This window comes from Indicator indicator, chromosome 14 (assembly GCF_027791375.1).
Source record: "Indicator indicator isolate 239-I01 chromosome 14, UM_Iind_1.1, whole genome shotgun sequence".
NCBI classification, from domain to species: domain Eukaryota; kingdom Metazoa; phylum Chordata; class Aves; order Piciformes; family Indicatoridae; genus Indicator; species Indicator indicator.
In genome coordinates, this window is record NC_072023.1 from 7,263,309 (window position 1) to 7,276,143 (window position 12,835).

General features: G+C 42.1%; 1 protein-coding gene across 2 annotated transcripts in view; it reads right to left on the reverse strand.

The window, feature by feature from the left end:
- EP300 (E1A binding protein p300) overlaps window positions 1–12,835 on the reverse strand; it is a 60,023-nt gene that overhangs the window by 21,207 nt on the left and 25,981 nt on the right. Inside the window, exons 5-17 of one of the 2 annotated variants that reach the window (XM_054387045.1) lie at window positions 12,378–12,491; window positions 11,277–11,513; window positions 9,254–9,347; window positions 8,792–8,926; window positions 8,318–8,435; window positions 7,656–7,830; window positions 6,703–6,780; window positions 5,472–5,581; window positions 4,832–4,990; window positions 3,344–3,784; window positions 2,675–2,863; window positions 1,627–1,783; window positions 950–1,068 (exon numbers count right to left, since the gene is read on the reverse strand). In XM_054387045.1, coding sequence (XP_054243020.1) covers window positions 950–1,068; window positions 1,627–1,783; window positions 2,675–2,863; window positions 3,344–3,784; window positions 4,832–4,990; window positions 5,472–5,581; window positions 6,703–6,780; window positions 7,656–7,830; window positions 8,318–8,435; window positions 8,792–8,926; window positions 9,254–9,347; window positions 11,277–11,513; window positions 12,378–12,491 — 2,126 coding nt within the window. The remainder of the gene's footprint in view (window positions 1–949; window positions 1,069–1,626; window positions 1,784–2,674; window positions 2,864–3,343; window positions 3,785–4,831; window positions 4,991–5,471; window positions 5,582–6,702; window positions 6,781–7,655; window positions 7,831–8,317; window positions 8,436–8,791; window positions 8,927–9,253; window positions 9,348–11,276; window positions 11,514–12,377; window positions 12,492–12,835) is intronic. The other variant, XM_054387046.1, reaches the window with a different exon arrangement.

A 12,835-nucleotide genomic window follows, 5' to 3' on the forward strand; every position in this document is an offset into this window, starting at 1 on the left:
TAATCAGTAAAACAATTACTACATAAAGTAGGGAATGGCAATGTTTTTGCAGCCACTGTGATCTAGAGCATTAATAGACAAGAGGCTGGTTTTAGCAGACCAGACAACCTAAGAAACAAAAAGCTATTTTTTGTCATCTAACAAAGTTATTTCATGTCTCCTCTGAAGAATACCTTTTTCCAATTCTGCCCTTTGGTTATGGGACCGCTTCTACAGAAGTTCTCAGAATATGGCAGCCCAGGAAGAGCTTATTTATGCATGCTTGTAAGACATCAGGCCTTATATTTTTGTAGTACCTATCCTTAAAGTCCACACCTAAACTTGAACAAAAAACCTTTCAGACAAAAACTGTTGTGCAAAGTACCTCAGTAGAACTTCTATGTATACATATTTATGCTTAGATAAGTAAACTTGTGTGGTCAATTAAAACACAGATTCCTTGAAAGGTAGTAGTAATGTCTCCTGAAGACAATTCTAACACGAGCAAGACATTTGACTGAAACAAAACCAGTAACTAGTCTCTTCCTTGCTTGTAACAGATCAATAATTATTGAACAACTTATTTATTTTCTAAGTGGTCATGATCTGCTGAATTTCTGTTAGGTTTTATAAATGATAAGAAGCACCTATGAAATTTGGCCACAGAAGCATCACCACATGAAGCAACATCCATAAAAGCCCACACAGCACTGGGGTAATCTGTTGGTAATCACTTCCATGTATGGCATACCAGCTTATTCATCAAAAGGAACACAGAACCAAACAAACTTGTGAAAAACCAAACTTTCCTTAGTCATCCATTGCATGTTCCACTGCCTAAGCTAAACCCCTTCAAAGGCATCAATATCAAAATGTTGACAAGACAGACCTAAGCTGCTCTCAAAACAGGTATGTCATAACAGAGTAGCTTTGAAATAAAGCCAGGAAAGTATCTTGCTAAGACACTCACAGGAATTCCTAGTAGCTGGGGATCCACAGGCTGTCGAAATGGAAGAGACTCTGGATCCTGACGGTAAAGTGCCTCCAGTGTTGGCATAAGCGCCTGCCGCAACTCTTCTGGCTTGAAAACTTTGAAAAACAATCAACATTAGAAAGACAGCAAAAACAGCTGCGAGGAAGAAAACTGCTGGAAAATGTGAGGTCTGTGGAAAAATACTACAGACAATGGGTTTAAGTTACTTAGCATGGCTTGTTTATCCTCTGCAACACTTAGTTCTTAGGAAGATATTAAAATGATCATTTGGATGACCAAAATATTAACAAGAATCTTCCTTTTACCATAGGAAGACCCTGCTAAATTTGACAGGGACAGTTTACATTGTAGATATGGCCCCCCTCTGAAGTCCCAAAAAACCACACCTTGTCCAGAAAATCTTTAATGGAAGAGTATGTCAAATGTCTGTTGTATCAACAATTTTACTACAGCTTAACATCTTGTACTAAAGCCTTAAAATAACTTGCTCAAAGCCAATTACATGCATGGGTACTAAGTACTTCTGTCCAAAAGTCTCAAAAAACAACCCATGTAAGCCTAACAAACACCTAGGAAGAAAGCTCAGGGGGTTTTCCCTTGAAGATTTCTCTAGAGATGCAGTCAATGTGTCAAAACACTGTTCCCCTGCTTACTTTTTTTCTTTGACTGCCCAGCTGCTGGAGATGACTGAGTAGCTGGAGTAGTAGGTCTTTCTTCCCCCTCTGCAACTTCAGTCTTCACTTCAGATTTCTTCTCTTCTTGCTCCATTGGGTCTGGTTTACATTCCTCCACAACAGGTTCTACTTTAACCTGGGAAGTAGTTTGGAATGCGTCACTTAGTCACTACTCATGCACATTTCTCTCCTTTGAGCACATCTGCCCTTCTGCCCACCACTTTCCCCTGAGATTAAGGGCATTTAGTTTTAAGTTAAAACTTGCCTAGAACTTGAGCAGATGTCCATCTTTAAACACTGCACTATTAGCATTGATGAACTGCTAGCCAGTTCTCAGCTGCAAGTAGACACACAGGAACTCATCCAGCTCTTCAGGCAAGTCTGACAGTCCCCTGCACACTGGGACTGCTAGAACGATGCTGCTGACAGCCACATTCCTAACTGTCATCACTGAGAAGTAGTCCATCATTTACATATAGAATCACAGAATCATTAAAGTTGGAAAAATACCTTTAAGGTAATGGAGTCCAACCATTAACCTACCACTGCCAAGTCCACCATTAAACCATGTTGCTAAGCACTCCATCTACACACTTTTGAAATATGTTCAGGGATGGTGACTCAACCACTTCCCTGGGCAGCCTGTTCCAACATCTGACAATAGTTTTGGTGAAGAAACTTTTCCTAATAGCCAATCTAAATCTTCCTTGGCACATCTTAAGGCCATTTCCTCTCATCCCGATATATGCAATTCCAATATTTAACAACTGTCAGTAATACCCAAAGGACTGACCCGAGTGCCCTCTTACACTGGCATTTACCAAAAAGCCTCAGTATTACAGTCTTTTCTGTGGCCACTGGCTTCTACCACCATTTCACCAGAAAACAGAGCTCCTTCTTTAGGAAGATGATGCCAAGAAACAAAATTGCAGCAGCAGGTTGAACTCTGAGAGGAATAGTTTTCATGGAGACAGAAAACACGTAGCAGCACTAGATATTCTACTCAACAGCTGGCTAACAATCTCACCTCAGGTTTCTCCTCCATTTGCAGCTCTGTTTGTTCTGGTTCCCCTTCATCTGTTTTAATATCCATTTTCACTTCCTGCAAGGGTGGCTGCTGCTGCTCTGGGACAGTCTGCTGGGAGTTCACCTCTGTACTGCTGGTGGATGGGGGGTTGGATACCTGCCCATCAATGCTTACGGCTGGCTGTGAAAGCTGAGGAAACAAAACACACATAACAAACGGGCTTTTAATAAGCTTGGTTTTAATTTCTCTAATCCACCTTTTACCTATACTGCATTTCCACCTTGTTTCAATGCACTATAGTCCTGTTTGCCTCCCCTGAAGAACAAACCTCAGTTATAGAAAAACATGCAACAGACATACACAGTGGAAGGCCTGGCATACAGAGAATTGCATACTGTCTCCTTACTGTACACTGTCACCATGTGTATGTAGACATAGCTGAAGACCTCACTCATGTTTCACAGTCAATTTCAAAACATGCACTACAATTCTGGAAACATGGACTTGTCTTGATGAGAAAAAAACCCCACAACAACCCATTTTGACATTAAACATGCCAGGAGCTGCTGTCCTAATCAGAAACTCACACAAAACATAAAAGACTGACTGAAAATTCAAGTTTACAAGGAAGTATTTGTAGGGAAAGCACAATTAAAGTTATTTCCTTACAGGTGTTGTGGGGTGCTGAGGCTGCAGCGGTGCTGTTGGTGTGGGAACAGATGCAGTCGTGCTCTGCTGTGACAAGGGCTGCTGCTGTTGCTCCGCAGAAGGAGTAACTGGAACTGGAGGCTGGACTTGTGGGGGCAGCTGTGCCTGTGGAGGCGTTGGAGTCTGCCTTTGAGGGGGGTGCATAGTTTGTGACTGTGGTCCAGGTGGCATTGCCTGAGGAGTAGGTGTGGGGGCAGTAGTGGCAGCTGCTGCTGCCTGCTGTTGCTGCGAGCCCAAGCCTGGGGGTGTGTGGTGAGGTGTTGGGGTTCGGCTAGGTACTGGAGAAGGAGAATTACGGTGCATGGGAGGCTGTGAAAGAGGTGGGCAGTGAATGTGGCTCCCCTGAGAACCTGGAGCCATTGCAGGAGAATTCACAGGACAGGAAGAGCTGGTCATTTGTGCCTGTGGGATAACAAGCAAACATTTGCAACGACTCGAAGTAGAAAAGCGACCGAAATTACTGTCAAATGGCTGCTTTCCTACAGTTACTGGCATACTTCTAGAAATGTGACAAACACTTTTGTTTCTAAAACAAAACTCTTATTTCAAAAGGAGAAATGGTCTATTCATTTTATTTTGCTCCACATGAACAAAAAGCTGTTTAAAATTTAGTCAGCTCCAGAAGAAGTTCCAATGGAATAACTTCTGTTTGCTGATACATTTAGAGAGTGGCACCACCTACACTCTCAGCTCATAAAACATTTCCAAAACTACAGATTCGTACATCCTGAATATGGGACAGTGCACCACAGTGGAAAATTGCATTTGAATACCCTTAGTGTGCCCATGTCCCCACCCCCAAGACTAGAAACTGAATTTATCATCAGAATTAAGTACAGCTGTAACTGTACCATTAAGAGATTACAGAAAAACTGTAAAGGAAAAAAAGCTGACACTCCACAATAATCTTGCCTGCAAACTAGGAAGAAGCATCAACGAGAAGCAAACTGACGTTCCCTACTTCTTCCTGGCCTGAAAGGTTCTGGCTGAAAAGGGAGAGGGAAAGGACAGAAAGGAAACTGCTAGACTGTAAGCTCAGACCTTCAGTAGTGATAACCCTCCTATCCCCCAAAAGCCAGCAAAACACATTGCTCCTGGATAGACATGCCATTTAATGACTTTTTCCACCATCTTTCAGGCTCTGTTGCTTCGCTGTTCAGCAGGAAATTCTTAACTGCGTGTTGAGTAACAATTTCTTCTTTACTCCATAAACCCAAAGAATTAAACAACGCCTCTCTGTCACACTTAAACTTAAGCCTGAGTACAGCCAACCTTTGCCGTTCCCAGTGCTGCATCAGAAAAATGCAGAGTCTCATTAAATTAACTCAGATGACCATAATTCCAAGAGCATCTTGACAAAACAAGCTGCTCTCCATTACTACGAACTGAACAATGAAATGAGTATATGACAGAGCCCACTGACATCAGTGCCAGAAATCAGAAACTTACTTGAGAAACTGGTGTCTGATTGCCAGGCTGAGTCATTGGCATGCTCGCTGTGTTCATTCCTGGGGAGGAAGCTGGGAACTGGGGCTGTTGTAGAAACTGGTTCTGACCAGAAGGCTGGCCAACCCCTGGTTGCTGCATACGTGAAGGAAATCCCATCTGCTGCAAAAGAAAGGAACTCATTTCACACAATGTGCTCATACCTCCACAACATATTACCAACCAACCAACAACATTGATCCTGTTGCAGAAACTGATGCTTGTCACTAATCTGTAGGACACAATACGGAAAACCTCTCAGAAAACAGAAATTACCATGATTTCCCTTGTAAGCTAAGGAAAAGGATATTGATTTCAGACTGCAACTGTGACTTATGATTTATTTTTGTTCCTTGGATGCAACAGCACAAAGAGCTACTTAAATTTAATTTTTAGGTCACTTCTACCAGCAAGATCTGAAGTCTTATCACAGACCTGAGAGATTTTTCAGCAGAGGTACAAAAGGAAGAAGAAAGAGTCAAAGAAATGATGAAATAATGCTTCATTTTTAAAATGGGGAGGTTATTTACTTATTTAAAGGAAATCAGAGCCAAGAGAAGCAAACCTGTGAGCTCAACACAGCCTGGACCAAAAGCACACTGACCTGGTTCATGGCCCCAGCCTGACTTAGCTGTCCAGGGTGCTGAAGAGGAGGGGTTTGCCGGGGTCCCATCGGTGACAGCTGCATGTTCATCTGGCCAAACTGATTCATTCCTGTGCAAGCGTGCCAAAAAAGTCACTTGTAAACAATGCCCTGAATTTTCCTCTGGGCTCCATTCAACATTTGGAGAAGAAATGCTCTCACTTTCTTATGAATTTCGTTTTCCAACGACCAGTTTTCAAGCATGCAATACTACAAAGGTGCTATTTCTATCAACCAGTTAGTTACATGGAATAAATTTACATCTAATATGTCCAAGCTACCACAGTCCATGAGCACACAGACTAGGCTTTTTGCTTCAAAGACTTGTTTCCACTGTTATCAAACCTCTGAAAACCAGTTTTCTGCAGAAGCTGCACTGCCTTAATTACATATTCCCTTATTGAATCCCAAACCATACCTTCACTTCCTGAAGTACTCTGTATGTTGGCTACAATACTTCATTAAGATGTAACAAAGGTCTTGACCCTTCCTTCTGAGCAATAATTCTTAACCATCTTCCCTCTGCCATCAACATGTTCTCATCTAAGCTGATTAGGCTTATTTTTGACTGACCACATCATACCATGTTCACATGATCAAAACCTCCAAAAGTATAAATTTCTTTATTTAACAAAGCAAGCAGCTGAAACGTAGATCATGAAATGTTATGAGAGAGAGGTATACATAGTTTTAAATAAAGAAAGAAATATAGAGTAGAATCACAGAATCACTAAGCTTGCAAAAAGACTATTAGGATCATCAAGTTCAACTCTCAACTCAACACCACTATGCCCAGTAAGCCAAGTCCCAAAGTGCCATGTCTACACAGTTTTGTTTTGTTTTTTGTTTTTTTTTTTTTAACACCTCCAGGGATGGTGACTCCATCACTTTCCTAGGCAGCCTATTCCAATGCCTGACTACTCTTTCATCACAGAAATTCTTCCTATTATCCCAGCTAAACCTTTCCTGGTGCAACTTGAAGTCATTTCCTCATGTCCTGTCACTAACTACTTGGGAGAAGAGACCAGCACATACCGTGCTATTTATTTCTGTAGGTATTATATAATACAGCCAGCTATTTTCTCAAACAGGGAAACTACAGGTGAAGCAAGGGGTATAACACTTCAACAAGAGCTGCCCAGTTCCAAGACCCCTTTGAAATCACAGCAGCTAATTTTCTTCAAGTATTTACCTGTCTGTGCCTGCATGCGATTCATCATCTGGTTTGGCACATTGGCACGTATCAAGGACGGGTCTGGAAGTGGACCATCTGGAAAAATACAAGAAGATACTGGAATAAGATTATGGCATATGGAAGACCACCAGGTTTTATCTGTCAAACATTTCAGAGAAAATTTCAATTAAAATCCATGTGTAACAAAAGAAAAACAAATAACACCCCCACCCCAAGGTACAAGACAGTCCAGTAACTCGAGTCAAAGTGTGAAGCAAAACCAAAAATGACCTTGAAAATATAGGCATGTCCCATTGACAGAAATAACTTCAAACTTAGAGTAGGATTTCAGAAATTGAGTATTAATTTGAATTATGTTATCAAATTATGACAATAAACTCTAGTTCCCAAACATTCCAGACCAGAAGAACTTCTGCCAGACCAATCTACACTGTTACTGCACTTCTAGATTTAAAACACTAGGACAGCTACATGGTTCAGAGTATTAATCAAAGTTCTGAAGTTGAGAATTACTGGACTACTAAATAACCTCAAGTCTCCCATCTACTTTTGAAGACCTGACATTCTACAGAAATTAGAGCAAATGAAGTGAAAGCATCAACCTTTCTTGAATCTTCGTAATGCATCTCAGTAAATCCTGTTCCAATTTCAAGCATAAGAAAACCCAGAACTGGATTAACCACAAAACATTAAAATTTAAACTGGAGAACAAGAACTGGTACAAACTGATCATAGCATATGCCTGGAGCTACTGGACCTTATTGCAGTGTTAGGGGGGAAAAGGGCAAAGATTTTGCAAGTATTTTTGAAGAGGAGAAAGTTCTGTTTTTGACTTTGAGCAAGCCAGTACTGGTGAAACAAGAAGGGCAACCAAATTGCCTACTATGCCTACCAAAATCACAGTACACAATTGCCCTGCACCAGGTATTCAGCAATCCAACTGCTCTTACTTGCAGACATCCCTGGCTGGGGCTGTCCCATGTTGGGCCCTTGATTCATGGGAGCCTGTGGCATGCCTGGAGCATTTGGAATCATGCTTTGCTTCTGCAGCCTCGTTCTTCGTTTCTCTTCCAGCTCCTTCTGAATCTTATAGATCTTTTCTGCTAGCAAGTGGTAGTACTCTGCCTGTTGGGAGGAACACAACCCAGAAAAGACACATTAAGTAAAGGCAACAGGCTCCAGTGATTCAAGCTTGGAAAACAGCCTTCCACACATTTCTGCTTGGGTCAGGGTGGCTCTCCCTTTGTAGAGGCTGCTGGTCAGATAGGGCAGAAAAGGGCACTGCTTGGAGCACTGCTGGTGGCCATCAACCAGCAACATTTATCCTCTCATGTCCAACACTTCTTTGAGAGGATCACAGTAAAGAACTTCATGATGCCTTCAGAGAATCCCAAGAAGTTTCATGCACAGCACACCCCAAAAGGCATCATCCTGATGCCAGGCACACAAAGGCGGAAGCCAGCAACTGCCTGGGTAGACTCCCTTCAGCAGTCCCTGAACACACACTCCCTCAATCTGGGCCTCTCATCTGTGCTTTCATTCCTCTTCCTCCTTTATTACTGTGGGACCAAGGCAGAGATACATGACTGGACAACAGAGGATGGCATCTCACCCTGCTGTTTGCTGATTCATACATGTCCCCTTCCACTTTCCGAGCATATGCCACCAGATTCTCCATACGCCGATCCTTCAGTGCTGCTGGGTCAGGAGTGGGAAATATGGCTTGGACTCTGCATAAAAACAAACACATACACACAAGTGATTAGGATGTCCCCAGAATGGAACATCAGCACTCATGCCCATGACATGAACACAAAGGCAGCAAGCAAACCTGGAAAACTCCAGCACTATTACTGCTCCTGGGGTACACTGTCCCCACGTAGGCTTTAAGTACAGAGTGGGACAACTTCCAACAAAATAGCCCCAAAACAGCAGATGCAGCTCTGTCTTTCAGGCTTCTGCCTTCCCTTCTCATGGACCCCGACAAAACTCACTTCTCATCTTTTAATCATGGAAGTCATGCCCCACATGTACATTTCAGAAGCAGCAACTCATCTAACAGATTGCTTTGATATTAGCTACTCACAATTTATGAACAAGGTGGTTTCGGAGATCCTGAGTAATGTCTTCATGCCACTGCTTTCGAATTCCAGTATTGGATGGTTGAGCTGTTGGCATGGCTCCCAAACTGGCAACGCTGGCACTTTCACTCATCATGGGGCTTCAAAAACAGAGCAAGAACTGAGGGCAAAAGTCTAGCCCAAGCTTAGTCATCTTACAGTCATAGCCTCTTTTAGAATAATGTTAGGACAAAGTGCTAGTTCAGCCATTCCCTAATCAATGGACAAACTCTGCAGAAACAGCTGCACAGACACCAAAACAAGGCCATGAAAGAGTACATGCTGTCCTACCCAAGGATTTGGAAAACTGCAGCAAAAGCTACAAAATCCAAAAGGCAGAGATAGCCATCAATGGCATTTACCCCATTGTTTATGCAAGAAGTGCCATGAGATCAAATCACTGGGGTGCAAAGAATAATTCAACTTACTTTTGAGAGTTCATGGTTGAATGTAACATTGAGTCAGGCAGCAGATTAGGGGTTTGAACCCCTACTCCTCCATTCACTCCCATTGGATTTGCACCTAGAAAACAGACGAGTAAGAATTCTCACATGAACAGCCCATTTGCTGTGCAAAATCAGCAATTGCTCAGCAACAACAAGGACTTTCGAGTACTCAGACTTTTGTGAAGGGAGTTTAACAGCATTGCTCTCCTTACCCTCCTCTTCTGCAAACAGAAACTGAGGCACAACACAGGTGAAGCATCACATCATAGTACTGCCCTTACTCTCAGTTTTTTTTTGTTTAGAAGCCATTGGTTTGGGATCTGTTTGGGTTTTGTGTGTGTCATTAAGGCACTTCAGATAAATTTCACAAAGGCTTCAAAAACTTAAAACATGAGCTACCACCTACATCTGACAAGGCCCCCTTCTCACCCATTCTGTACTTAAGGATCCTACAACTAACTCTGATGTTTGTACTAAGGGGGAAAAGCTGACAAGCCTTTGCTGCAAAAATCTCCAGTGTTAGTACCAAAACCTGGCTTTCTGAATTATTGCAGATCTCAAATCATCATTAAAAAATATGCCTATTTTCTTCACACTCTACAGTTAAGACTCAAATAATTAAGCAAAAATACAGCATATTTCTGTCTGGAGATTCTGAACAGATCACTTTTGAAGCGGAGTATAGCATAAAAGCCATTACAAAGCTTCACATGTATTTAGGACATCTGAATCCCACAGCATTAGTATTTCAAGTTGTATCAAGACACTGTGTACAAGAGAAGCCCACCCAAGTATATCAAGCCTAATACACACCTCTACTATCACAACCAAGTGTTTTAAAGAGTCTTTTTATAAATCTGACTAAGGAAAGGGAGGCTGAAGGCACTTTATTCTCCTTCCCAAATTCCTTTTGCCATCTGAGAGCAAGCTGGTGTAGAATACAACTGTTAAACTTTGCTTTAACTCTCCCTTTTCAACTGCCAAACCCAATCATTTGTTTGATCTACTTAGGACTGCATCTTTTCACATTGCAGTCCTCACCAAATCCTGCTGTTTCCCTCTTGTCATATAGGCCATGACCTGGTAATTCCTATCTCACCTGCTGTAATTCCTTTTTTAACCACACACTCTTAACAGTGAAACAGATGGCAAAAGCCTACACTCTCCATGCTAGTCCTTTCTACATTTAGTTGCAGTTCTTCATACTCCAAGAGCTTTTCAACCCCACCTCAGTAGGGTTCTTATCAGTGCTACAAGGAGTGTCCAATAAGAATGCATGGAACAAACTCTGTGTCTATAAGTAAGAAAAAAAGCCCACAGAGAACCATTTTGCTTCAGAGAAGTGAATGACATTTCTTTCAACCTTTCAAGGCCCTCACTACGTTTCAGAGCTTCGAGAAACTCATCTATTTGTAAAACATTCTAATGTACAGTAGAAAACCATATTATTTTATTCTGATTGTTTTAAGACTAAGGTCTCAGCAACCTTCCACCCACTTCTGGGGTGGTATTTTTTTCGTTGTTGTTGTGGGCTTTTTGGTTGGTTGGGGTTTGGTTGGTTTGGTTTGGTTTTGTTGGTTTTTTTAAAAAGCTTTACACAATGGAAGGCAGACTTTTAGCAACATACAAGTCACATGCAACCTATGAGGACCAGCCAGAAACTTACATTACCGTACAACTACAAAGGTACAAAATAGAATGAAATAAAAATTTTTGGAAAATTGGTTCTCAAACAAACAAACAAATCCCCATAAAACAAAACACCAAACCCTTCTTCCAAAGAAAATTCTTTTCCCAGAAAACTTCTTTTCCAAAAGAAGGCATCTGGGTCCTCTAATGTTCCTGGTTCCACTAAGTAGCTTGCTAATCAAGTCTAATATTGCAAAGCCATACCTTTTGCAAATTAACTAGCCTTATTAAGCTAGTAGGTTAAGAAAATTTGCATTAGATACAGCCTGGGAAAGTTGCCTGCAGTTTGTACTTTGACACTGACAGATAAACTTACTCATAGGATTCATAGGGCGCAGACTCTGTGGTGACTGTCCTTGTTGCTGATTCTTCACTTGAGCCTGGGGCTGCGTCTGCATCTGGTTCCCTTGATAGGTCAGTCCAAGGGCTGCGTAGGCTCTCTCAATGGAGCTGGGGTCTATCTGACTGGTAGTGTTTATGCTGGGTGTTGCCTGCTGCCCCACGCCCACGGAGCCAGTATTTGCAAGTCCTACCGCAGCTCCGCCCAGCAGCGCTGGAAGAGACACACCAAATTCATAAAGACAGAAGGAGGTTGCCAAAGGGGTCCATGAGAACAGGTAAAGAACATAAGGAGTACACTGGCTATTCTGATCTAAGCCATCTCTCCTCATAGGAACATGCAGAGAAGAGGAAGAGGTCTGGAAAACCTGTCATGAAACACAAAGACAAGTCTTGAGCCAAGCAGCCATTCTCATGTGCTGCTTTCCCCTTTCAGCTGCTGAGAGGAAGCCCAACTCTAAGTATTTAGGACATATCTGTTTTCTTCCAACTGAAAACAGATGCAGACCATGTCGCAGGCTAAAGGCAGAAGGATACATACAGCTCTTCACCAACCATTGCAGTGCTTTTTTAAAATGTTACTTTCTTAAAGCAAGAAATAGCTCACATTAGTCATGAGAAGAGCCCAAAGTAATGTTAAGAAAGGAGAGGAAAAACCCAACCCATAGAGGTAATGTAATGACAAAAATCTTGCCGAAGATTTTGGCAGGAAGACCAAGAGGACACAAGGAAGGAGGAAAGACACATCTGATGCAAACAAATGATACCAAACATAATCAGGGCTGAAATGACACAACCCTCTATGTATGTGCACACCTGTCCCCAGAGAAAAGCCAAACTCTAGGTTGAGAGAGTGATGACTTATTCACTCTTACCATCCTTGAGCTAGCAAAATTCAGTGAAGGGAGCTATTGTTTATGGAAGCTTCCTATCAGCAACAGAATACTGAGAGCAAAATTATACTACATGCTCCCTGGTTCAAGAGCATCACCAGTATCAGCTGAGAGTACAAGAAAGTTAATCTCCCAATATGCATTTTATGGTTTATTCAACATACAGAATCCCCCAGCAAACTCACATTGTTGATTTCTTTTGTCCCCAGCATTTTTGAGAGGCAGACACACAGGACAGTCGTGTCTCGTACAATTCTTCCAGTGCGAGATGATTTGTCGGGAAGACGCACAATGTGCCACTGAGAAAGGGAGAGGAATCAAAAGCTTTTACAAACTACTGCCAGTATCCCCACCTGGTCAACACAGTAGTATCTGAAATAGCTCAGAACTAGCTAGCCCTAGAGAGAGTTCAAGTACTATTGGCTCAACTAAAGCTTAAAGCTCTACATTGTACACCCAAGCCTGTATCTCCTTAGCTCAAAGGATAACACACCATATACATCAGGCAGACCGCACCACACAATTGAGATGTCAGCAACTGGCACAATCAAAATGAAGCTAGGATACCAAAAAGGCAGCACACATTTTCCTTGTCTGCTAGGACAGACTAAAAATTCTCCAGTGCCAGTAGCAACTTAATTCC